The sequence below is a fragment of the Bidens hawaiensis genome, unplaced genomic scaffold (assembly GCF_021521415.1).
Source record: "Bidens hawaiensis isolate Kalapana, Puna unplaced genomic scaffold, B.hawaiensis_p1.1 tig00003653_1, whole genome shotgun sequence".
In the NCBI taxonomy this organism is placed as follows: Eukaryota; Viridiplantae; Streptophyta; class Magnoliopsida; order Asterales; family Asteraceae; genus Bidens; species Bidens hawaiensis.
The window spans coordinates 545006-572150 of record NW_027491209.1 but is presented as its reverse complement, the minus strand read 5'-3'; the positions used below and the strand labels follow the sequence as shown (position 1 = coordinate 572150).

Here is a 27145-nt window from a genome sequence, read left to right as displayed (position 1 = left end):
TCGTTTGTGTATTATCATTTCCTTGAAATTTCATACCACCCTCCACCCACATACCAAGAAGTTGTTGTTGAAATGGCAATGAATCTCGATAAACGTGTCAACGAGTACCGAAGTTTGGAGTAATCGTTTGACGATAGTGCTGCTCAAGTCCCTAGGATTTCGGTACGCCATTAAGGTTAGGCGTAATATCGAATTCAATATAATTTAATATTATATTCAAGGCTTTGGCCTTAAGTCGAGGTTATACTCGATATCTCGATAAAAGAAAAGAAAAGAAAACATAACAAAGAAATGAATGAAAGATTGAATGTTGAATATGTGATAACATATATGTGTGTGTAAGTATATATGTATATATTCTTGGTTATAAAAATATTATTTAATGAATAAAGAGTATTCTTAAATAATAAAAGAAATGATTACGTTTCTTAGAGAAGAAGAAACGTCGGGTTTTCATATAAACTAAAGGTTTATAATTTACTTTTAAACAAGAGGTTTTTAAGTAAATAAGAATTGAACTAAAGGTTCAATTGAGGATTGAGATATAAGACTAAAGGTCTTAAGTCGGATCATGTATCCGACTAACAAATATTTATACTCGTAACTATAGGTTCGAGATAAAGAAAGGGAAAGACCCTTGGACGGTGAGTGAAGCCGACCCTAAAGAGATAAGGTGAATACGCCCCCAAACTTTTAAACTTGTTTTCAAAAGAGTCAACTTGTTATATGAAATTGTTTACAAGGAACTATGTGTTCCTAAAACCGTTATAACTATGGGTATGAACCTAGCCCTCAGGCTGTGGTATACATATGTCTGGATCCTTACATAGGTGATACTATGCGATGTATGGGCGTGATCGCACCACCCTTGGTCGTAGGACGCTCTCCTGCAGGGAGTACGACCGTTGTGTATATTTATGGGTACTTAACTAAGTCAAACGCTGCGGTGTTTGTGAGGTGACCTAGTGTAGAGGCTCTAGTTTATAATGTGTTATTTGACTTTGTTATTCCTAAGCCACGTTGGGCCGAGGCAGGCGTAGTCTCGAAGGTTAATAAAGTAAAAGAAAATATTTATGCGTCAGCGTGTTCGCCAGCATTCGTTGCTGACGTGTTTTCTTACATTTTGCAGGTGAACAAGTTTAGCACTTGGAGTGACGAAGTGCTTATATATCCGATGGCTCGGATTTTATTTTGTAAAACTTAATATATGGTGGTTTTGTAACATAAACAAGTAATCTTTTGTTAACTCAAACGGGTATTCTATAATCCCGTCTTTTATGTAAATATTATATTTCGATCCTTAAAATTTATAAGTCTTCCGCAAACTAAACGTAACTCTGATTTATTTACAATTACGATACCAACTTATGGGTCATACTCCTAGGCCTTAGATGGGGGTGTGACAGTTGGTTTGCTTGTATTTGGGTCATGAGTTCAGGAATCACAGCGGCCATTTGCTTGGCAATGATGGCGGCCATACGTCGAGTGGAGTTCTTGCGCAGTTGACGTCTTAGCGGAGGCATGCTAAAAATTATAAGGAAAATGGTATAAGTTTTGGGTAAAGGGGAATGAATATAAAGGTGTATAAAATAAAATAAGATTTCGATTTTTGATTTGTGAATCCTAGAGTTAGTATGGAGAAGATGTTAGTGTTTGATAAAATATAAAACTTTGTTTATAAATAACAAAACCGTAAACAAAACTTATATGATTTGGAGAGAGTCAAAGCTTGAAAATTTAAGATTTTGAGATTTATAGAGTCGGAAAAATTGCGCATGAAATCACCATGACTTGATATTCCAACACTAAATAAAAAGTTTTATAAACACCACGTTGGAGTCTAAACATGTGCACGTAACCACCGGGACTTTTTCATGTTTTAGACTCAAATAACAATGATAACACAATAAATCGAGATACAACGTCAGTGCAAAACACTAGTCCAGAAAATCACCGTGGCCTATTGTTTTAACACCGAAAATTAGGATGGCGACCGGAACGTTCGCATTCGACTACTTAAAGAATTGACATTCATAACACGGTTTATGGCCTAGAAAACGAGCATTATAACTCAACCATCCCAGGTGAGTAAATCACCTTCGATCCTTGGAATATTTTTGTCAAATGGTCATTTTATAATGCCTCATTTTCTATGATGGCTACAAACCCGATATAAACGAAACCTTTAAGGGATTTGAAACAACGGGATCCAAGTTAATCTTGTAATCCATAAAACACAATAAAAATCTACTTTTTGCGTTGTAAGATAAGGATACCTTGGAAATACTATTAAAGTGTGTGTATGTGAACATTTAGGATAGTGGTGAATTTTAAACAAGTTTATAAATAAACATGCGATATGAACAATAAAATAGAGTAAACACGTATGAACACATGTATAAGACCCTAAGCATAACAATTCTAGGTCGTTACGTCTAACCACCTATCTTAATTGTCATGGCTCTGATACCAATCTGTCACACCCCGACCAAAGGCGGCGGAACATGCCGAGGTGTAACGATTGCCCATAAGCGCATGACACTAAATTAAAGCGACAATATTTAACAAACTCATTTCATTTCACAACATCGAAAATGTCACATAACAATATTCAAGAGATAGTCAACAACAAGATATAACACAATATAGCAAATCAAATATTGTTCATTTTTGCTAATAACTTAAAGGTCTTGACTTTCGTTTCCTCCACAATCATCAGATCAACCTAAATGTAAACCTGTAACATTTCATAAAATAAAGTTTGTCAACACAAAGGTTGGTGAGCAATTCATAAGTTTGAACAATAGATCTATAGTATGAAAAGCCACAAAACTAGTATTCAAAACCATAAATAATAGCTAAAAACTTGGATAAAATAGTTGTCGCTAACAAGTTAGCGACACCCAACTATAAGAGGTTGCCAAATAGTTTAGCATTTTATAGTTATCGTTAATTGCATTACGTTAACGACACCTTGCCATGAGGGGTTGCCAAATGGTCTAGGATTTATAGTTCCACCATCCAAAAGCGATAAACACATAGGCAAATAAGCATAGAACACCAAATCGAGCAATTATTCAACTAAAGTATACAACAACGTTTATGGTTTAAGACCCAAGTATAAAACATTTAGTTTAGATAAGATGAAATGTCACCCCCAATATAAAAGATAGAAAACGGGGTATGAAGTTACTCACGTTCAAGTAATAAACTTGAAAGTTTGATTATTTGGAGATTTGCCGGAACGACGAGTTAACGTATGAAGCCTAAAATAAAAGAAGTCTTGGATTTAGAATGGTTGCCTTGTAGATCTTTAAACAAAATAATTGTTGCAAAAAGTAAAATTTAAAGTTCGAGGTTTAAAGTGTAACTATTTAAGAATTTTTATTAATAACCCTTTAAAAATGTGAGTTTGCTCAAAACCGAGTTAAAGTATCTAACCTTAATATTTACTTAACCAATGTTAAGTAATAAGGTGGGAAAAATGCTAAAATGCAAGTTCCATTGGGACAAAGATACTAAAATGGGTTTTTAATGAGTTTCTGGGTTGTCGGTTCGGGTCTTGACGAATGGTCAAACCCAAAGTCAACTTTCCAAAATATTAATTATTATGAGATAACTCATTAAAACATAATAATACTTAACCAAGTATGTGGATCTATTGTTTTAGAACTAACAACGTACGTTAAGCGAGTGTTCGGTTTTGTCGGGCCAACAATGTTATGAGACCAAGTTGGATCCAACATTTCCAAGTACTTAAGGAAATAATTAAAATAAGTTTGTAAACTATTTTTATAGAAATATACAAGTCTTGATAGCTAAAAACACACTTGTGTGTCTTAAGCGATTAAAAGTCGGATTGGTTCGGTTTCCATCTCACAACAAGTTCATAGATGGATTCTACATACCCATATATCATAGATCTTGTATAAAAATGTACAAATGAAAATATTTAAGTTCTACAACTAAAAAGGTCAACAACAAGCCTTTTTAACAAAAGTTCGGTTTGGTTCGGTTTCCATCTCACAATGAGTTCATAGATGGTCTCCACATACCCAAGACTTGTAATGTGACTAACAAACTAAAATGAGCAGATGTTAAGCATAAATAATATGTATAAACAAGTTATATAAGTTTTCATATATCAAGAACACGAAGTCCTCCATGAAGCCTTGCCTTACAAGGCCCGAAACCTCACCGGCCAGAACTGGAGAAGTAACCACCAAAGGGAACAAGGGGCGTGATATTATATATATGTTGTGCCACCATAAAAAAGTATTAATAAGGTTACATAAGCTAATTATAAAGAAAGAAATAACTATGTTTGACTTTTAGAAGTCAAACCTTCAAGAAAACTAAGAAAACAACCTTTAGATCTTTGAATTTGAGAGAGTTTTTGGTGTTGTAGCAGAGATTAATGGATGGAAAGGGTGGTGTATATAAGGGTAAGTTAAAATGGTCAAGCATAAAGGGTCTTGCATGAAAATGGGGTGTTTTGGTCACATGTTTACATAAAAATAACCAAAAAACGAGCTGCTGATCTGCAGTATGGTCACGCTACGCGACGGATAGAAGGGTGCCCCATCGCGCTACGCTATGGGGTGCAGGTCTGATATTTTCAATTTTCAAAAATGGCAGTTTTGGCCCCCGGAGTTCGTTTTAAGTGATTTTTAAGCGTTTTAAAAACCGAAATGAATGTTTTCAAGACCCAACAAGTGTAAAACAATATTGTAACATAAAATCCATCATTTTTATTATATCCAAGGTTTCGGTTTACAAAACGGGTCGGTTTACATCAATAAAGTTTACAAAACGAATACGAATCGAGACCCGAAATTGACGAATGTCACAGTATGTATAAGAAAGCTAATGGGAGCATCATTACTTTCTTAGTATTGTATGTTAATGACATACTACTATTTGGAAATGACATTCCAACCAAGGAAGGTGTAAAGGCCTGGCTTGGAGTTGTTTTTCCATCAAAGATCTTGGTGAAGCCGCCTATATTTTGAGAATAAAGATCTATAGGGATAGATCAAGGCGGTTGATAGGTTTAAACCAAAGTGTATACATTGATAAAATCTTGAAAAGGTTCAAGATGGAGAACTCTAAGAAAGGTTTGGTACCTATTCAAAGAGGAACGATATTGAGTGCATCTCACTGTCCAATCTCAACGGATGAGCAAGAGAAAATGAAAGGAATCCCATACGCTTCGGCTATAGGATCCATCATGTATGCTATGATATGAACTAGACCGGATGTGTCATGCGCTTTGAGCATGACAAGTATATACCAACAAAATCCGGGAAGTAGCCATTGGATGGCGGTAAAGAGTATATTGAAATACCTTAGAAAGACTAAAGATATGTTTCTAATATATGGCTCTGGTGAGGAGGAACTCATTGTAAAGGGTTACACGGATGCGATTTTCCAAACTGATCGAGATGATTCTCGATCACAATTGGGATATGTTTTCGTTATGAATGGTGGGGCAGTCTCTTGGAAGAGCGCAAAACAAGATGCGGTAGCATTGTCCACCGCTGAATCGGAATACATCGCCGCCTCATTGATGCGTGGATAAGGAAGTTCATTGCCGATCTAGGGGTAGTCCATACCATTCGAGACCCTCTAGAGATCTTTTGTGACAACGAGGGAGCGATTGCTCAAATCAAGGAACCCCGTGCACATCAAAAGAAAAGGCACATTGAGCGGATATTCAACTACATAAGGGATGGAGTTGAAAAAGGAAAGCTATGTATTCGCAAAGTTCACACCGATCAAAACATTGCGGATCCACTCACGAAGCTCCTTGAAAGGCCAAAGCATGAAGGTCACACTTGTGCCTTAAGACTTCGATATTATAGTGATTGGATTTGATCTATTTTGTGTTTGGATATCGAAACAATTGTTATTTTTACTCATTCATATGATTATGGTTTATGATTATGACATTTGAGTTATGTTCCATTTTAGCATGTTTAAATCCATAATTAAGTTAATTATTTTAAATGTCCGTAATCGTTCATATTTGTGGGAACAAATATGAATGTAAGACTATTATGAACTTGGATTGGTGGATATTCATAAGGTATGAATATAGAGCAAGGGTTTGTTGCCAAGGTTCATAGATATTTATGGGATATAAATATTGGATTGACTCGCTCTCAAATATTACTACATGGAATCTTTGTGATTGATCATAAGTAAATTTGAGTAAAGGCGATTATCATATTATCCTCCAACCTGAGACACATATTGGGTCTTGATATTCACCGAATATTACTCTTTGACTTAGTTCTTTGATGCTCTGAAACATGACGGTACATAAGGCTAAGATCAAGTGCAATACAAGGTGATTGTGAGAGACGTATGTAGTCAAAAGGGGATTTGTCCCTCTTATTCGTTGAGAGTAAGATGTCTAAGGCCTGCTAAGTTAGATCAACATATAATGCTCACTCTGTGTCTCTGGATTTGACATGACATCTGTGGAAAAATGATAAATGATAGATTCACCTAAATCATTTAAAGTAAGGGACTTGAAGGGGATGATGCTATCGAATGGCACTTCGTCATACGTATTAGGGGTAGTAAACCGTTGTTAGACGGTATTTTCTACTTGCATCAATCTTCTATGTATCTTGTGCAAGTGGGAGATTGTTGGAATCGGTCTGCCCAAGACACATATTATAACTGATGTGGCTAGTACGTTATGATCCACCATACTCAATAACAAGCTAGACAAACACCATGATATTTATTGTAGATATGATCTAACAAATATATATTAACACTTATGATATTTAGAAAATGGATTTCTATATATTTGCACTTGAGGAATCAATAAATTATATGGATAATTTATTTAGAGAGATTATCTTATGATATTATTTAAGTTGGTTAAATTATATATATATATATATATATATATATATATATATATGATAACGGTTATGATATATTGCATGAAACTTATAGCTTGTCAAAAGTGTTAAATGTCACAAAGTTTCAATAGACATGCGACTAGTACATGGAGTATTAGTCATGTGACTAGTACATGGAGTATTAGTATGTTACCAGAAAAGAAAGAGAAAATACAATAAATGGGCTGGTAGGGCCAGCCATTTAGGGGGGGGGACTTCCCACCCACTTATTTAAATTAATTATGACTCTATATTTTTCTTGTAATACAACACAAAAGGGACAGTCGTTCAAAAGACATGCAATATTGAAAATCTCTCCTCTCTTTTCTCCTTGAAATCGGCCAAAGAAGAACACAAGGAAGCTTTACTTTCTTGTGCAAGTTTTATCAAATCCTAGCAAGACAAGGTGTTTGTTGGTGGCTTGGGGGTATACAAGTTTGAGACACTTCTCTCTTGAAGGCTATCTATTCAACCATCATCTCCTTCGTCTCTTGGAGTCTTGAAGGTATATTACATAAACAAACTATGGTTGTTTATATTGATAAGCATGTAATTTCGTATATGGATTCGGGGTTTGGGATTTTATATATAAAACCGGTTTTATATTAATCTAAATAACAATATTTAAAACTTATTAATCCGCTGCATTTTTTCATATTAATGGGTTTATATGACTTTGATAATCTTGTTAAAACCTCCCCTCCTTAAAGCACATATATTGCATATCTCTCTATTTAATTAAAATGAACCAACTAAATGGCTGTTTTACCCTTAGTGAACTAAATAAAGGACTGTTTACATATATCCCTATTATAATATCAATTACACATATATGAATTTCAACCCAAACCGAGTCGGTGTTAAAACGAGCATATCGAACGCTAATAAATACAACTGGCGTTAATAAGTCAATCTCCATTCAGGTTTGTTTTTACCTTTGCTTTCTAATTTCTATACATCTCCTCAAATCGTCCTCCACTTATAGAAACAACAAAAAAGGACAAGGAATCGAACGGCGAAGAAATAAGAATCTTGTGAATGTCATGAATACAATTGAATGGAGAGGCCTGGCAATTTGGGGGTGTTGTTGATTGAGAATGGTAAAAGGATAAATGGATATTAGAAAGAGATATATGTAATTGTAAATTAACCATTAGGGAATATGTTATTAAGAGGCTTAGAGCATTCATATCCAATTCTCTATCTTTAAATTCAAAATTACATCAAAAATCACAAATTTTCTCTTTCATTTTTAATTAAATATTATTTTTTATACTTTTATCAATATATTTTTTTCTCTCATCCACTGACAACTATTTTTAACAAATATTAAAAAAATTATAGAGTGCTGTAAGAATTTTTCAAATATACAGAAAAATCACTAAATTTTTACTGTCATTCATTCACAACATTATAAATCACTCTGTAAATTATGAAAATTTCTCTTATAAAATTTGATGGACTGAATGAGAATACTCTTAGGGAGAGAATATATTTAAAAATTCATTTATTTTATTTATATGTTTTATGAGGTAAAGAAGATCTTGAAAAGGTATAATAATTATAACTTTATGCATGAATTATTTGAATCTCTAGTTTTAGGAAGGGAAGAAATGTTGTGTGGACAAAAATAGGCATGGAAGGGTAAGATCGATGGGATCTTTCATCAACAACCTCCCCCTCATATTTTGTCTTTTTATGTCCTTTCACTTTCATTCTTTATCCACCCCAATATTAAACTATTTCATGAAAAACAAACAATCATACTCTCTTTGACTTGGCGATATTTGTTTGAGTAATGAATCAATTTAAATTAATATACCTTTTTATTAATATAAGAATACTGCGAATAATAATGATAATGGTAAATTAAAAAGTAATAAATAAGTACAGAAAAAGATATAGAATACAAATAAAAATAACATACAAAATAGATAAACTTCGAAGAAGTACGGAGTAAGGAAATGAAATATCAGAATGGCATATGACAAAATAAGGTAAAAAAAACCTCTAAGATATTTGTAACCAAAAACTATACATTCTCTCTAAAACTCCTTAGCGTTTTTCCTAAGTCACCAAGAATTTCTATCATATCATTCCTAATCCTCTCATCCCAAGTCAATTTGGGTCGGTCTCGACCTCTTTTCCCCTCTATAGTAATGTTTTCTACAGATCTAACAAGAGTCGTCGTCTATCTTCTCTTCACATGTCCAAACCATCTCAATCTCCCCTCTCGTATCTTATCTGATATGCTAGACACCCCTAATCTCTCCGAAAAACATCGTTTCTTATTCGGTCCTACTTTGTATGCCCACACATACACCTTAGCATTCTCATCTCTACAACCTCCATCTTACATACATGTGTCTTCTTGATGGCCCAACAATTTGTTCCATATAAAATTGCAGGTCTAACTGCAACCCTATAGAATTTTCCCTTTAGTTTAATTGGGAACCTCTTGTCGCACAAAACACCCGTAAATGCTCTCCATCTACATCATCCTATCTTGACACGATTAGCCACATCACTATCTAATTCCCCATTTCCCTGGACACACGATCCTAGATACTTGAACTTCGTTACATGCGGAACTATTTGGCCTCCAATGGTGATTTGGTTGTCTTCATGTTCGTTTAGCCATCCAAAGTCACAGTGGAGATACTTGGTCTTAGAGCGACTGATCTTTTAACCTTTCCTTTCTAAATTTTGTCGCCGTCCTTCTAACCTCATGTTAAGATCTTTTTTTTCTCAGCAACTAACACAATATCATCTACAAACATCATGCACCATGGGACTGTCTCCTGAATCAATTGACTCAACGCTGACCTCTGATGAAGGCATACCTCCACTGGGAAGAATTCAATATCTCCCACGAGCGCATGAATGTTTGTTGCACTCCTTGCATACATATCCATAATTATCTGTATGTATTTTCTCAGGACCTGAGGCATTCCCAGAGTACTCGACGTGGCACACTGTCATACGCCTTTCTTGGTCAATAATACCATGTGCAGGTCACGCTTCTTCTCCCTATACTTTTCCACTAATCTTCTTAGGATGTGAATTGCCTCCGTAGTGGACCGCCCTGACATGAAACCAAATTGGTTCACCGTAACCTGAGTTTCTCGTCTAAGGCTAACCTCAATAACTCTTTCCCATAGCTTCATCGTATGACTTAGTAGCTTGATTCCTCTATAGTTCCCACAACATTTGGGCATCTCATTTGTTTTTATAGATAGGGACTACGACGTTGCTCCTCCACGCATCTTACCGGACTTGAAGATAATGTTGATTTGTTGAACAAAGTAGTTAACCACTTATAACAATCCATAAGTTATTCAAACATCTCATAAACCTAAATTTCTCAAACAACTCACAAATTTGTTTTATAAAATTTTGAATATACCATCATAATCTCATTTTATCTACGTTTCAATGCTAGTTTCATTTTTAAAACGGAGTTGTGCACAAGAATGTACATATCATTAAAACACAACGTACAAATTGTCAAAGTTGCTTCTAAGGTTTTTTTCTTCCGTTTATTTGAAACACAAGAATGTATATTCATTTGTGATTGCTACATGCTTATTTGTATCATAGTAAAATATTGTTCTTTTCTCACGACTTTAATATGCCCTTGTGCCCACTTTTATTTTAGTTTGTTTATTTTACGAATTTGCCGAATGTCAACATAAGATGAGTTATATTCAAAACCAATTCGTGTTTTCAGTCGCACCATGAGGACGTAAATAATAGGACGTAAATAATAGTTATAAACATAACTATTTGGCATCATATAAGCTAGTGGAATAAATTATGATTTTGAGTACAAATTGACAAGTAACATCACGTGTGATGATGTAGCACCATCATCCCCCAAAATCCTAGAAAGTAGAAACCAGCCACAACCATGAGTCTCTTTCTCACTCTTTTTTATATATATATTATATTTTTATAACCGGATTGAATATCAAATAACGTCTATTAGTCAAGTGGACTACAAAATATATAGATTCAAGAAAATATGAATATATTTAAATTTTTGGTGTGCATTTACATTGTTAACAAAATATGAGACCGGAATAAATAATATATGAAGTATGAATTGAAAGAGAAAGAGAAATAAGGTCCAACTATTGAAGCGGCATGTGGTTTAACCGGTCTGATCAGGCTGACCACATGCGGATGATAGAATAGTACTCAACTGACCGGCTTTTTAGATAATTTTCAGTCAGATGTATGTTCAAATTTAGTTTAAAAAGCAGTAATTTTTTTATTTTAAATTATAAATGGTTGATAATCAGTTTTTAATAAGAAAATGAGACCTTGTTCTTGAGTTTTTTAACCAATGAAAGAAAATGAAATAAGAGAGAAAGATAAGAAAGAGAAGGGAATGGAAGGAAATTTATTTAATTAGGTGTGTTCTTGAGTTAAAAGGAAATTAAAGGAAAGGAAATGATAACTATTTATCCTTAGTAATCATCCCATTTTTTAGAAGATAATTTATTAGAAAAAAACATCAATTTAATCCCTCCTAACTTCTCTCACTCTTTTCCTTTACATCCTAAAAAAAAGTCAAGAACACCAATTTTTTAATTATCATTAGTTTTCCTTTTATTTCCCTCCTTTAAAAAAACTCAAGAACTATGACTTATTTCGGAATTCTCATTATTATTTGTATTTTATGGTGAAATATATGTACAAACTTTGGATACAGATTTTGTAAGCCATGCAAAATATGCTTGTGAAAATATTTAAAAACAATATGTAATTCACATTCTACAAAACATAAACTAATGTAAATACACGAACATAATAACAATAAAAATTCAACATCTACGTGAAACAACAACAAATAATTTTTATACGTACCAATGATGATATATTAACGTGGGACCCATGAGTCAATATTTCAATCACAAATATAGGCTATTCAGCGAATTGGGCTTTTGATATACTCAATGGGCCAAAACGTGGCCTACAATTACCCAAAGTATCAAGACCCAAGGGTCAGAAAGCATTTGATAGTTGATACTTGATACTTGATACTTGATACTTGAAAGGACTATTATTGGTTGAATGGTTTCACTAATTTATAATTTTTTTATTATAAAATTTCATATTATTGATTTAATTATTATAATTAAAAGTAAAACATATGTTTTCTTTTCTTTGGAAAAACACACATTTTGTCTTTTTATTCAGTTATTTAAATAGGATCTTAAGTCATATACGTAGTAACTAGCGGGAATTAAATGAAATTGACTTTGTATGATTCAACAATTAAAGATATTGAAAATGATTTTGATTTATGGTTGTTGGATGATATATTTGGTAAGGCTGATTAGGTGGTTTTATGATATCAATGAGAGAGACTAACTATAGAGCGTGTTTGATAGCAATTACAAGAAAAGTATATTTCACATTTTGAAATACCTAACAACTATGTTAAAAAAACAAATCATTTTAAAGACTGCTTACGTAACATGTTCAAACTTTGGGATCTTTAGTGTAATTTTTATGCTCTAATCGTTTGCATAACATAATAATAAACAATATACACCATATTTTAAATTCTGGTCATTCTTTTTCAAGTGGATATGAATCCATAAAAGCAGGTGATACGTTTTACCTAATTTATTTTACTTTGACTACATCTTATAGCCGGCTTCCTGCCTAATATACTTTTTGCACGATGCGTCGCTTATACCTACTTTTAAATCAATACGTTCAACTAGATGTGACAACGTGAATGAGCTGAGTTGGATTTGATTAACGGGTTAGAATGAGTATGGGTTAGGATGGATTTTTTTAGGATAAGTATGGGTTATGATGGATTTTTTATAGGATGAGTATGGGTCAAGATGGGTAAGGTTAACTCATCTTGATTCAAATAAAGATTAAAATACAAAAGGTTTCAAAAACCCCTAAAAAATTTCAAAAAAATAATAACTCAAAATAAATTCAAAATGCAAAATGTAAAATAACAAAAATGTTTTCCCCATCATCCTCATCATTAAAAAAACAAAAAGCCCGGTTTTATATTGGTCCACGTTCGATTTTTTCGGTTCAGTTTTGTTATATGTTCGGTTTCAATGATTTTAGTTTCGATTTCTCGGTTTCTATTCGGTTTTGTGGGTTTTGTTTGAAATAAAATTGGATTGAGCTTGTTTTAGTCTATTCTAACCCATAAACAAACCCCATTGTAACCCATAACCAAAAGTCAGTAGCATTTCCTCAACCCATCTTGACATCCATGGAAAATTCTTTTGATTCACCCTAACTTATTTCAATTTAAAAAAATTATCCATATTAACCCAAAACAACTCATTTGGGTTTGTTTTACCACCCCAACGTCCAACATTTGAAAGAGGTATCATTTGAACACTTTGACAAATTATCTATATCATACTTGTAATGTTAGAATAGTGATACAACATCTATATTACTTTATAATTAACTCTTAAAACTTTATAATGATGGAACGTTTATAAAATTGCATCATATAAGTTTATTAACAGACTTTTAAAGACCAAACACGAATTGGTTCAGCGGTAGCCCTATCATTTTTTTCTTATGAAAGGCCGTGGGATCGAGTCTCACGTGGAGCATTTTGTTACAATTTGAGCCATGGGCTTTTCTATCATTTGCCATGATGATCACAGATGTTTGGCTGTCCGGGCCTTGCTACTATCAAAAGAAAAAGAAACTTTTAATTTTTGTTTTGAATCGTCTTTGTAAGAATAATATATAATAATATTTATTTATATATGACCATTATAATCATTTATATTATAATAGATCAAAATATTAACTATACCTTATTATATATTAGTTTGGTAATTGTTGATGGGCCATATTACTTATAATTAACTAATAAAGAGTTTCCCTTGGGTGTATATAAAGAGAGATAAATATTAACATAATAACTTAATCATACACACATAACAATTTGTGTGCCTCCTCTCTCCTAAAACCGGGTTCCTCTCAAGAACCCTAACACCATCCTTAACTATACATCCTAAAGGGGAACTCGACCAAGCTGACAACCATGTCGTCTACATCCTTCTCTGTTGCGGTTACTACTCTCCATGCTATAACATGTTCATAGGTTAAATATTTATCATGTTTTATATTACTTACATGAAAAACTGATCAACATGTGACATCAGAGTGATGTTGATTAATCAGCTCTTCATGTTCTCCATAAATCTAAGGAAGACATAAACTAAAAACTTGATAAACCTTATTTTTTCTTAACAGTTTTGATTGTTCTAAAACTTATTTTTCATCACGAAAAAGGTTTATAAAAACTGTTTAGATCATAACTTTGTGTGTTAAAAGGAAAAGAAATTATTTATGGTTGCCGTCGTTTCCTTCTGTCACATCATAAGAATTGTTTCTCTCTTTGCATAGTTATTAATAGAATTTAATTAATTCTTTGTTTCCTGAATTTTCTTATTTTTGCTTATGTATTTAATATAGAGTTAAATATTAGATTAAGAATTGATGACAAGAAAATAAATTAAAGACGTGTATATGTAGTTTCGATGTGTTGTAAGTAAAACAAAATTATTAAAAAAATTTATAATGTTCTTCGTGTTCATCATAATCATCAAAAATTATACATATGTTGGTTTAAAATCTGTTAATTTAGGGAAATATTTTTTCAAATCTTGGATAACTTAGTATTTTTTAATATTTTCTTAAAAGATTTGAATCCCCTTAAAATAATAAACAGATATAATTGTTAATCACTAAAAAGATTTGAACAAAATCTTATCATTATATATTTAGTTAATAAAGATCATGGGTTAAAGGATTAACCAATTTACGGGTTATTTAAAATAAAATCATGTATTATGGGCCTAAAATAGATTATGGGTTCTAAGAGTTTATGGGCTTGGGTCATAACCCATAAAGCCGAAAACTCACTAATACCGGAATCAACATTTTCCCGAAAACTCCATAAAATCATGTAAACACCCAAATACCGAAAACCCGCTAAAAGCCGGGAACTGACGATTCTCGAGAATTAAGGTTTTACCGGAAACTTAAAAATCCTTACCCCTAAACATACTATTGCTATTAACTAATTAAATGTTTTGTAAACACTTAAATGTTATAAACAATTTACAAAACATAAAAAGGCTTAACTTGAATGAATTTTTTGATGTATCACTTCTGCTCAAAGGTGATTTGTTACATCTACACTATCTTTCAAGTCTAATTAAAGCTTTTGTTAGTTTTGCCTAACATGATAAAAATGTCTCACTCTAGTCCAAAGGTGATGTGTTACATTTTAAACTAGCAAAACTAGCATGTGCATAATTAAAATAATTGTCTCACTTCTGCCCAAAGGTGATGTGTTACAATTGTTTTGCACACATACTTAAATAAATTTTAATTCTGCCCAAAGGTGATTTATTTTTTGTTTAAGTAGAACATTTAATTATTGTCTATTAGTTTGATGTTAATAATAGACATATCACATCTTCAATAAAATATAATGATCCTCAATTAATGCCCTTTAATTAATCTAATGATCATAAAACTTTAATCTATCTTGCTTTAATATCCCATAGCATTACTCACTATAATTTTCTTCTATAAATAACTATCTAATTCAAATCATCCACTCTAATATTAAAACATAATATTAAGTTTTACATCATAAAGAGTTCCAATAATATTTAGCTCTTCTCAGTTTTAATATCCTTTAAGACATGATACGACTATCATGTTGCTCATTGTAATAACAATCATTATATTGAAAACTAGAGCATAACAATTGGGATGAGTCAATCATAATGTCTCCTATGATAATGATAATCAAAAACTTATTTAAATAAATGTTATCACTAGAGTTATTTTTGATTTAGTTTTTTTCTAAGATTAATCAAAATAACTCATAAGATGCATGCATTCCTTCTAAATTCAATTATAAGGTTAAATGGTATCCCTGAATACATCATAATGTACAATCTATGACCCATAAAATTAAGGGTTCACACATGAAAATAAGTACACTTTTATATTACATTACATACTAAAATTTTCAATAGTATAATTTGGTGCCTTAAGAATCAACTATAACACTCAGAAGTACCAAAGGAATCTGAGTATGTTGATCAGCAACATATGTACAAGAAAAGAAATGTATGGTACTGGAAATAAGATGTTATTCAACTCACTACCACTAAAACCTAAAAGAGGATAATTCTAAGGTTTATAGACAAAATACAAGTATTACTTACAGCTCTAAGTTCTCTAAAGAGAAGTCTCATTGCAAAAATATGTCATTAGATTAGGCATAACTGCATAAGCAACAAGACTATCCATAATTCAAAAGAACAACTGGCTAAAATTGATAGTTGTATATTAATGATATTTAAGTATGCTAATCCTAGTATTCCTATTAACACGTGATTGGTTGAGTCTAGTTCTATATGTTTACCCGAAATCAACAAATAACTAACATGAGTGTTAGTGACAAATTTAAATGTTAAGGTTATTAGAACCATGATAAACTGTCTTCTAATTACGCCTTATGATATCTTAAATATTCTGGAGATTAATCAGAATTTAGTATCAATACTTAAGTTGCATCATGACAATTATGAGGTTTGCATAGCCTACATAAAGTCACTCTTATCTTAAACTCTCACATTATTTGTTATCAATATCCGGATTGAAACATTTATGAAATAGAACTAGATAATACTATATACTTTCACAACTTTTGTTATCATCCAAATAAAAATTTAACAAAAGACAAATGAGACCTATAAAATTCATCCATTAAAACCAAATTTCATGAGAAATCATGACATGGTTGATGAGGGTGATTTTTCATATAATCTCATTCTTAGTGATTTTAAATCATGTGTTAGATGCCTTAAACATTGCTTGGCTTAAAAAATAAGTATGGGTCCACCAAAAGTTATATTTCACTTGTATTCGTGGAACTTATTCTAGCGGAATATTCAGACATATTTTTTTATAATTTAAAAGGCTGTTTACTTGTATCTAATCTGTCTTCTATGGTCCACGGTCTTAAAGAGATCAATTCATATATATGGCAAATTCCCACATCACGTACATCATTGAAATTTCTCTTATATTTTTCCAAAAGATATTAAAGATTAGTGGGAGCCTTAAGTGTCTCAATCATAACTTACAAGATTTGCAAAAGGTGGGGGAGTGAACTTGATATATCTCAATTGCACCTCTTGTACAAGACACTGCTCCATCACAACAATATTTTATCAAAACTCAACTCTTTAGAATTTACTACTACTACTCTTACAAAAGTTTCATTGTTGCTTAACCGTGGGCATATTCAGATTTCTTAATAAACTAATCCTCATCAAGAGAAACTACAATTTATATTATTAACTTGTTTCTCTATTAGAATATATTGGTCTTTAAATATTGGCCATAAACATGTAAATTTTCTAAAGGTTTCTAAGGTCAGTGGGAGCAGTAAAAGTCTTTACAATGACTTGTTAGAAGTACAAGAGGCGGGGGGAAGAGAGTTATTAAATTTTACTCCAAAATTAACTCCAATTACACCTCTTGTACACCATACTGCACCAACTCTTACACACTTAGAATCCTGAAAATGATAGCAACCTAACCAAGAGCTAATCTATAAAATCGAGACTTTTAAAATTACCCAATAATCAACTCAGGAGGCCATCTAGGTTTTAAAACCTACTAACATTGATGATTATGTAACCTCCCTAACTAAAGTGGGAGCAGTAAAAGTCTTTACAATGACTTGTTAGAAGTACAAGAGGCGGGGGGAAGAGAGTTATTAAATTTTACTCCAAAATTAACTCCAATTACACCTCTTGTACACCATACTGCACCAACTCTTACACACTTAGAATCCTGAAAATGATAGCAACCTAACCAAGAGCTAATCTATAAAATCGAGACTTTTAAAATTACCCAATAATCAACTCAGGAGGCCATCTAGGTTTTAAAACCTACTAACATTGATGATTATGTAACCTCCCTAACTAAAGTTGAAATGGATGTTGGAAAGTTTAATGATCCTACCCATTATAATTAAACCATTAGCATCAATCATAATTGACTCCATAAGTCAGGTTAACATTTTGAGATTTGGTTGAATCACCTTAGAGTGTTCATAACTAAACTAAATCCCAATACGAAACGTTAAGACAATAAGAAGCACGATTGATTGTTAAAGGTTATATTCAAGGATAAACCAATTATCAAAGAATCTTCTTACCTATATTACAAAAGATTTCTTTAAAGATCGTTATTGTTCTAGTAGCTTACAATAGTTAAGAGCTACATTAGATGAACATTAAAACAACTTTCCCTAACCATCGGCTTACATATTTATATGTTCATAAAACAACCTAAAAGTTATAAACTGAATGTCAAAGAACATTTAGTTTATAAGTCAATAAATCCATATGTGGGTTAATGCAAACATCAAAATAGGATAAAATATTTATACAATTATTTTCATCAAAAACAAGTGGATTAATGTACCTATCTCAAGATGAGTGGGAGCAACTAAAAAACAAACTTGTCCTTATATAGATGACATTCTTCTGACAAGTATATGTTACATGAGTCAAAGCATTTTCACACATACTTTGATATTATAGATATCAGATATATTCCTTACACATGTAACAAACAGTATTGCTCTACTTTAGAGGATAATATGAACACATAGATTATTTTCTTATGCTTCATTAAGTATAAGCCTTATATAAGTTCAAATCTATACTCGTTTAGATATTACTCAAAATTGCAACACACTAGATATGTCTAGATTAATGTGAAGCATCTAAAAGAATACTAAGATATCTTTAAAAGAAACGAAAGACTTAATTTAAAAGAAGAAGTGAGAATTCAAACCGGTAGATTACTCTAAACTTTGTCATATTCAAAGATAAGAAAATGTAATTTTCGGGATATATTCTTATGTCAGTAGACAAATCTATCTCATGGAGGAGTCATAATGAACTGATAACAACAATCTAAGTCATAACGACATAATATGTTGATTAATCACAACGTTGTTGTCAATAAATGTTGTTGAACATTTATTAGTGGACTTATAAGTTTATTAAACTCCATATAAATTATATATAGAAGACTTATTGTGATAAAGTCAGTTACCATGTTTTCTCAAACAGTAACAGTTTGAGAGGTGCTGCATTAACTTTTGATATGAAATTAATTATTCGTTTATGAACGAATTGAGGAATCTAAATTTTCGTATCGAATACATTCATGATATGCTTAAGGATCCGATAATAAAAGTCTCACCCATAAATATTATGAAAGCGCTTATAATAATGACGGGTTATTGATGACTATGCGCAACTGCATATCATACTATGAATGATTAACTATTAAATTTCCTTATCAGTTTTGATTTGTATGTCTCTTAATATGTTCTGCATGCATAATGACATATAGACAAATTATTATACAAATCAAACGTTTGAAGGGCTTACTTGAAAATTTTGATCATAACTACTTAGGTTTTAAATAAGGACTGCAGTATGATTAATGGGGGTCTTGAGTTGATGTTCAATTCAATGACTATATTTTTCTGCTCCAGTTTAAGTTTAAAGCTAAAATGAGTGTTAACTCCTGATCAGGCTTATCTAATACTCATAATAAATGATTACTCGGCCAAGTGAGAAAATGTAAGAATAATATGTAATAATATTTATTTATATATGGCCATTATAATCATTTATATTATAATAGATCAAAATATTAACTATACCTTATTATATATTAGTTTGGTAATTGTTGATGGGCCATATTACCTATAATTAACTAATAAAGGGTTTCCCTTGGGTGTATATAAAAAGAGATAAATATTAACATCATAACCTAATCATACACACTTAACAATTTGTGTGCCTCCTCTCTCCTAAAATCGGGTTCCTCTCAAGAACCCTAACACCATCCTTAACTATACATTCTAAAGGGGAACTCGACCAAGCTGACAACCATGTCGTCTACATCCTTCTCTGTTGCGGTTACTACTCTCCATGCTGTAACAGGTTCATAGGTTAAATATTTATCATGTTTTATATTACTTACTTGAAGAACTAATCAACAGTCTTACATTACCGAACAAACTTGTAAATGTAACTTATTATGTTAAACAATTGAGAGAATGATGTAGTAACGTAAAAATATGAAAAATGATGAAATCAGCTAATCAAGATGAAATGACATCGTACCTTTATAAGCATTAGTAATAAAAGGCTTTTTAATGATTGTGTAACTTAGCAATGAATTTTGAAAGATAGTGTTCACCCTATAATTTAATAATTTTCTACTTTAAGCTCAATTAAATTAAAAGTTGAAACTACTTAATTGATAACTACACCTAAGCCAAATATGTATTTAGTTTTCTTCCATTTTTTGTACTTGATATACAAACGTAGTGACCACACGTATTGCTCTTTTTTAATTTTTTTTAAACAACGAATGCCCGCATGCTCAGGGTTTCACATTGACAATGGTTTCACTTTTTGCCCGAAGAATAGAACATGGTGACCCGGCTCATCCACCCACTCATGATGAAATCCACAACTGAGAGAACCTCTTGACTCAACTTGAAGCAAATTGTTACAGACAAGACCGAGACCAATTATATTTGTCATCCATGTTAATGTTTTATTTAACTAAAAATAAATGAAAATCAATGCACATTGTCATACACATGATCTCAAATTTTAGAGATTTTAAATTAGATTTTAGCATACAGGTAGGAATTATGCTATAAAAATGTTATTCACTCACCGCACATACCCAGACACATATTCTTTTGAATCTATACATCAAATGGTTTTTAATCGTATCTCTTTTTCCCTTAACATATTATCATGTCCCATGCCGTACGTAAAAATGCTTGTATGGTTTCCTACCTAAAATTGATTATGCACTAAACGCATACACACAAACACATATATGCCAGTTGAACATAAACAAATAGTTAACGTCACTTACAATGATATAAATGTTCAAAATGTGTTGTTTCTTGTTCCTATTCATTTATTTATCCAAACAAACCTCTAAACCTTGTTAACGTCCATTTATTTGTTTATTTAATAAACATAAACAAAACTCTCATAAAATGATTCATGAATCAACTCAGAAAGAAGTAGGCATTTTATTTGAGTCAAACGATACGTTCACACACAATTTAAAAATGCTTTGTAAAATCACATATAATATAAAACCCACATATGAAAGTAGGCAAATATATGCATTTATTTGCATTCCATCGTGCAACCGACTTAACTTGGGTATAGTCACACTAAAAGTCAAAAACAAAAGAATTACATTGTATACCTTACAACATAAAAAAAATACAAATAAAGAAATATATATAAAGCTAAAATGGTCGTCGGCGGAGTAAAAAAGAAAGATAGATAATAGACAGAGTTGACCTCAAATAGGTGTTAAATACAGCACACTTTCATAGATCGGATCTAAATACTGCCAACACATACAGATAGAGTGTGTATTTGTGTTTGTGTGTTCCTGTGAACCAAAAAGTCACTCCTGTGTATTTCTAGATTCATCAGTCAATCAATTTACTTGTCACAATACGCAACTTCAATCTCAAGCTTCCACTTAATTAACCACCCCTCAGTTTCTGCAACTGTGTCAACTAATCTCAAGGTAAACTTCCTTCGTTTTTTCGTCTTCAACATTAATTAAACTGTGTAAATAAATAGTTTCTATTTTATTTGAATCTGGTAACGTTATTCTCATTTTCGATTTAGATCTCATTAGATTTGCCTTTTTAAACGGTTACTTGTTTACACCTTTTAGTTCGCTTTAGATTAACTGATTCCGTTCCGTTTTTTTTTTCATTTCATCATACTCTAATTTTATTATTTATTCTTATTTGTTAGAGCTAGTTTAATTCAGATCTATACAGTTTAGATTATTATTATTATTATTAAATCAGATCTATGATTTACTTTAGCAGTTTGAATTGTTACCTATTAGCATTCGTCTGGTGTTGAGGTAAATCATGTTCAGGCAATCGCCGCGGAGAAACGGTAGAAACAAAGGGTTGAAGATAAAGCATGTGTTGCAGATTTTGGTATTGCTTGGTGTGAGTGTGTGGTTGCTGTACCAGATCCAGCACACGGGTAATAAGAAGGCGGTGTCTGCTACGACCGTCTCCGAGCGGTTGCAGAGTGATGAAAGAGTTAAGTTAGGGAGAAAGGATCTTGATCCCAAAGTGGAGGAAACGAAAGATGAAGATGTAGATGAGAATAATGCGGAAGAGCTTGGTCGGGATCATGATAATGACGCGAGTGTGGAGGATGAAGGGAATGAGCAGGAGAAGACCGATGAGGAGAATGGTGAGAGTAAAGATGATGACGAGAGTAAAGAGGAGGATGGGATTGAGAAGATGAACGAGACGGAGAATGAGAGTGAAGAGAGTCGAGAAACGGATGAGAAGAGTGATGAAGAGAATGGAAGTGAAGAGACCAAACGAGAGGTCGAAGATAACCATAATGAAGAAGATAATAATATTAAGGAAGTGGGAAGTGATGGTGAGGGGCAAAGTGAAAACCGAAGTGATGGAAATGAGCAGAGTGTTGATAGTAGAAAAGGAGATGATGCGTCGAGTGAAGTGGTTGATGAATCTCAGAAGACCACATTTACGGACTCTACAAACATAAGTTCTGACCTGAATTCAGAACAAAGTGAGTCAACGGGGCGTAACGAAGAGCAAAAAGGTCAAAGTACAGAATCAAACTCCAACGAGTCAACACAGACCGAGTCAAATGAGAAAACTGAAGATACTAACTCTACCAACAATGATGCAAGTTCAGAGTCAACTCAGACAGAGTCAAAGGAGCAAACTGAAGATGCTAACTCTACCAACATTGAAGCAGGCTCAGAGTCAAACTCAGCACAAAATGAGTCAACGCAGACAGAGTCCAAGGAGCAAATAGTGAACGGTGACTCTACTAATGATGAAGCAAACTTGGATTCAAACTCATCACAAAATGAGTCAACAAAGACCGAGTCCGAAGAGCAAAATGGAAATAAAGACTTGAACACTGCACAAGGTGAGTCAACCCAGACAGGATCTGAAGGGCAAACTCAAACTACAGATGCCAACAATGGAGCAACTTCTGATTCAAACTCGGCACAAAATGAGTCAACTCAGGAGCAAACAGGCACTACCAACAACAGCGCAAATTCAGATTCAAACTCATCACAGACCGAATTGATCCAGACAGAGTCCAATGAACAAACTCAAAGCACAGACACAAACAACAATGAATCAACTCAGACAGAGTCCAATGAACAAACTCAAAGCACAGACACAAACAACAATGAATCAACTCAGACAGAGTCCCACGAGCAAACTCAAAGGACGGACACAAACAACAATGAGTCAACTCAGACGGATTCCAATGAGCAAACTCAAAGCACAGAAACCAATAACAATGAGTCAACTCAGACAGAGTCCAATGAGCAAACTCAAAGCACAGAAACCAACAACAATGAGTCAACTCAGACAGAGTCCAATGAGCAAACTCAAAACACAGACACCAACAACAATGGAGCAAATTCCGAATCAAATTCAGCAGAAAACGAGTCAACTCAGACTCAGTCCAACGAGCAAACACAAAACACAGACACCACCAACAATGGAGCAAGTTCTGAATCAAATCCAGCAGAAAACGAGTCAACTCAGACTCAGTCCAACGAGCAAACACAAAACACAGACACCACCAACAATGGAGCAAGTTCTGAATCAAATCCAGCAGAAAACGAGTCAACTCAGACTCAGTCCAATGAACAAACTCAAAACACAGACAATAATGGATCAAATTCAGCAGAAAATGAGTCAACTCAGACCGAGTCCAACGAGCAAACTCAAAGCACAGACAACAATGGTAGCACAGACTCAACTGGTAATGAGAACAATGGAGCTGAGGAACACAAAGATGATGGACAACAAGCCTCAAATGAAAGCAACAATGGTGAAGATACTTCATCAAACAATACAGGGTCGGAACAGACTGATGAGAGTACGTCAGTAACACAAGATGAGAAGGATGCTCGCACAGATCTGGGAACATTGCCAGAGACCGGAAATGAAGGAAGCAGCAGCCATGATACCGCAGCTGCTGAGTAGAATCTCTTTATGTGTTTTACCCGTTTTACACATTATAAGATCTAAAGTTTTTATGTCCCATTCTTTTGTGTTTGCTTTACTGCAAAGCTTGTATAATGTATGTATCGGTGTTTCCTCTTGAGATATGTTTTGTGGCACCACCGTTTTAGTCCTAAGGTTTTGTATTAGGAAACATTGATTCAATAATTGAGTCGGATTTTCTTTAATGACCGTTTTTATTCAGTTGGTTAGAAAGTAACACAAAGGAAGCAGAGCATTCACAAACTCTTTATTTGTAAAACATATAGCGTTTTGGCATGATAAAAGTGATCACCACGGTACATGGATTTAACAGAAAGACAATTCCAGCTGAATGACACAAAAGTGAACATCACTTATCCCCCACAATATGCAGTATTGGCCTTAATGCTTGAATGGTGTTCCTTCACTTCAAAGAGACCATCTGGACCTGAAAAGAAACCCATATAAATTAAGATCCGATAGGTATTAATTTAAAAAGATGCCAGCTTTTAAAGAAACCCCACATGATGCAAGAAAAAAATTGCTTAAAAAGTAAATCAACCAAGATTCCTTTTAACAGTTCAACTTCTGCGTACGCATTTTAGCTAATCCCTGAAAAATATAACCTTGTAATAGTTAAACCTAGCTAAACGGGTGGCCCGGGTCAGGCGGGGTAACGAGTCGGAACAAGCCATTTTAAGAAATAATCATTTGGATTCGGTTAGAACTTTGACAAAAAATGAGTACATGTCGGTTTAATAATATGAAGTATACTGTCATGACAAAGTGAACCCAAAAGTCATGCTTGCTTTTGTGCAGTCCAAAGGCTACACATGCAACAATAATAAAGCTTTTTATTGTTACAAGCAATAATAAAGTTAACCACCCTTGCTTAAAATTCTAAAACTTTCAAAACTCTACGCTTTTTATGTGGTAAGAAAGCAGGTTTCTGTCTTTTGCGATTAACAAAGAAAACATTCATAAAAATTATCAGTCTTAAGTTCTTAACTGATAATTAGCTTCCAGTTTTTGGGTGTAGTGAGCATATTTCTAATCAGGGGTCATTTGAGTCATTTTGACATGTAAGTGCTTAACTAATCCTAATGTGCTAAACATCGAACAAGTTGCCTAGACAGAAAATTAACCAAGAATCTGGGTGCTCTAATTCCTTTAAGCTCATTTATCCCTTATATTTAACTGACCGTTTGGGAGTCGCAAAAGGATCACATGAGATGTACAAGCAACTAAGCACCATAAATAATAAGTAAAAGCTGAAAGACGTACCCCATGGAAACTCCTTGTTACGAATGTGCAGGTACGGATATGGCTGCAAACATAGATTGAAAATTACACATAAGAGCTCAACAAACAACAGATCAAAGAAACAATGTTGTAATAACAATAAAAATACTTGAACCACCATATGCTTTGTGGGTTTGATGAGTGTTAAACAAACTGTCAAAACATAAATTTAGCTTACAGGTGGTTCCTCGAAATGAGGATGGCCCTTGGATAGGTTAACAAATGCAAGAATAGAGCAAGCAACAATGCCAACGTACGTAATCTTCTCCCATTTTGCAGCTTCGCCTGTGTACATGAAACGAAACCATAACAGCAATCAACAAGGCATGTCCAAATTCCAGATCAAAGTACACAAATGGAACAAATATGGGTGCGCATGAAACCGAAAAAACCGATCCGAAACAAAAAAAAACGAAAAACAAAAAACAAACCAAAATAACTGAACCGAAACAAAAAAAAAACGATGGTTTGTTTTTATAACTTCATAAAAACCAAACTTTCGGTTCGCTTCGGTTATGCGTGTAACTAAAATCGAACAAACCGAACCGAACCGAACTTATAGATTATTATTTTTATTTTAAAATTTTAAGTAAACTATAATAGATTAATATATAGTTTAACCCAAATAATTTAGCCAGCATGTATAATAATCAATTAACTAACTAAAAAACTTAGGCCAAATTCATTATTTTTGGGGTAACTTTTCTTTTACCCAAAATTTTTAATTTTCAAGCTCAAATGGCAAAACCGAACAGACCCAAACAAAAAACCGAAACCGAATGGTTTTCAAAAACTCAAAGGCAGACATTTCGGTTTTTGGCCTGGTTTTAGCCCAAAACCAAACCGACCAACGCACACACCTAGGAACAAAAATGGGTAAAAACAATTCACTTCTTTCAGTAAAGTAACATTTTAAAATCGAAATACGTGAATCACCGTATCTATCGACATAAACAAAACCCTAAATTTCAATTGGTCTAACGTAATTGACGTGATTAATCAAAACAACCAGATTTGAATAAACATCAAATTTTCAAATATGATCAAATTGAAATTAAAAGCGAATAAATTATAGTTGGTAAGAATGAAAGAGAGAAGGATCGTACGAGCTTCTTCCTCAGCCGATGCGCCGGAAGAAAACGATCTCTTAGAACCACCGCGAAGAGCCGATCGGAGACTGGTCCTTACAATCGCCGAAGCCATTTTCTTTCAGATGTTAACAAATGGATTTATTTATTTATTTATGCTAAATATATAGGGATTAATGAGAAAGTAAATGGAAAGTTTTTTAAAAAATATATAAAAGAGGTAAGTTATACTTGTTAACATGGTTATATATATGAGTGAACTGTACAATATGTTGCATGTATTTCTCTTATATTTTCTTTATTTTTATTGAATATGGTCTAGCCTTTTAATATAATTGGGACAAATGAATCTCTCGATAAAATGAGATCCCTCAATTTGGATTTAGATGGAGGTTACCATAGCGCGTCTTTCAAATGGACCGAATAATGGATAAGAAAACACTTTGAATAGCCATTTTGATTAAGACAGTTTGTAATGATGATATTGGAGTCTTTAGAATTACTTCCACCAAGTATCCGAGAATCGGATCCTAAATATGTTTTGAGAAAATGTAAGTAATGAGCAAATGGTCAGTAGTGTGCAGTTTGTACATGGAATGAGAACTCTTGTTAATAATATCCAATTGTCCATACAATAA

General features: G+C 33.0%; 2 protein-coding genes across 3 annotated transcripts; one reads left to right on the top strand and one right to left on the bottom strand.

Annotated features, from left to right (window-relative positions):
* The first annotated feature begins 21949 nt into the window (after positions 1-21949).
* On the top strand, positions 21950-24295 carry LOC143624064 (uncharacterized). Of its 2 annotated transcripts, XM_077094813.1 has the most exons (3): positions 21950-22423; positions 22469-22792; positions 22862-24295. In XM_077094813.1, exons 1-3 carry the CDS (start codon positions 21985-21987, stop codon positions 24115-24117), a joined length of 2019 nt encoding a protein of 672 aa, XP_076950928.1. In that variant the 5' UTR covers positions 21950-21984; the 3' UTR covers positions 24118-24295. The 2 variants fall into 2 exon arrangements, with proteins under 2 accessions (XP_076950928.1, XP_076950927.1); XM_077094812.1 differs by having other exon boundaries at positions 21950-22792.
* A 49-nt stretch (positions 24296-24344) lies between these two features.
* Positions 24345-26637, bottom strand: LOC143624021 (cytochrome c oxidase subunit 6a, mitochondrial-like). Its single transcript, XM_077094778.1, has 4 exons — positions 26526-26637; positions 25598-25704; positions 25402-25444; positions 24345-24565 (listed from the first exon to the last, which is right to left on the bottom strand). The coding sequence occupies exons 1-4, from the start codon at positions 26620-26622 to the stop codon at positions 24492-24494; spliced, it is 321 nt and encodes a 106-aa protein (XP_076950893.1). The 5' UTR covers positions 26623-26637; the 3' UTR covers positions 24345-24491.
* Positions 26638-27145: the final 508 nt, after the last annotated feature.

What these genes read in the sequence shown, in the direction of transcription:
- LOC143624064 (XM_077094812.1), top strand. Translation starts at nt 21,985, where the DNA reads ATGTTCAGGCAATCGCCGCGGAGAAACGGTAGAAACAAAGGGTTGAAG. An exon ending in CTCTACCAACAATGATGCAA is followed by an intron (nt 22,793 to 22,861) that starts GTTCAGAGTCAA and finishes ACATTGAAGCAG; the next exon opens with GCTCAGAGTCAAACTCAGCA.
- LOC143624021 (XM_077094778.1), bottom strand. Translation starts at nt 26,622, where the DNA reads ATGGCTTCGGCGATTGTAAGGACCAGTCTCCGATCGGCTCTTCGCGGT. An exon ending in ATCGGCTGAGGAAGAAGCTC is followed by an intron (nt 25,705 to 26,525) that starts GTACGATCCTTC and finishes TCATGTACACAG; the next exon opens with GCGAAGCTGCAAAATGGGAG. An exon ending in CTCATTTCGAGGAACCACCT is followed by an intron (nt 25,445 to 25,597) that starts GTAAGCTAAATT and finishes CTATGTTTGCAG; the next exon opens with CCATATCCGTACCTGCACAT.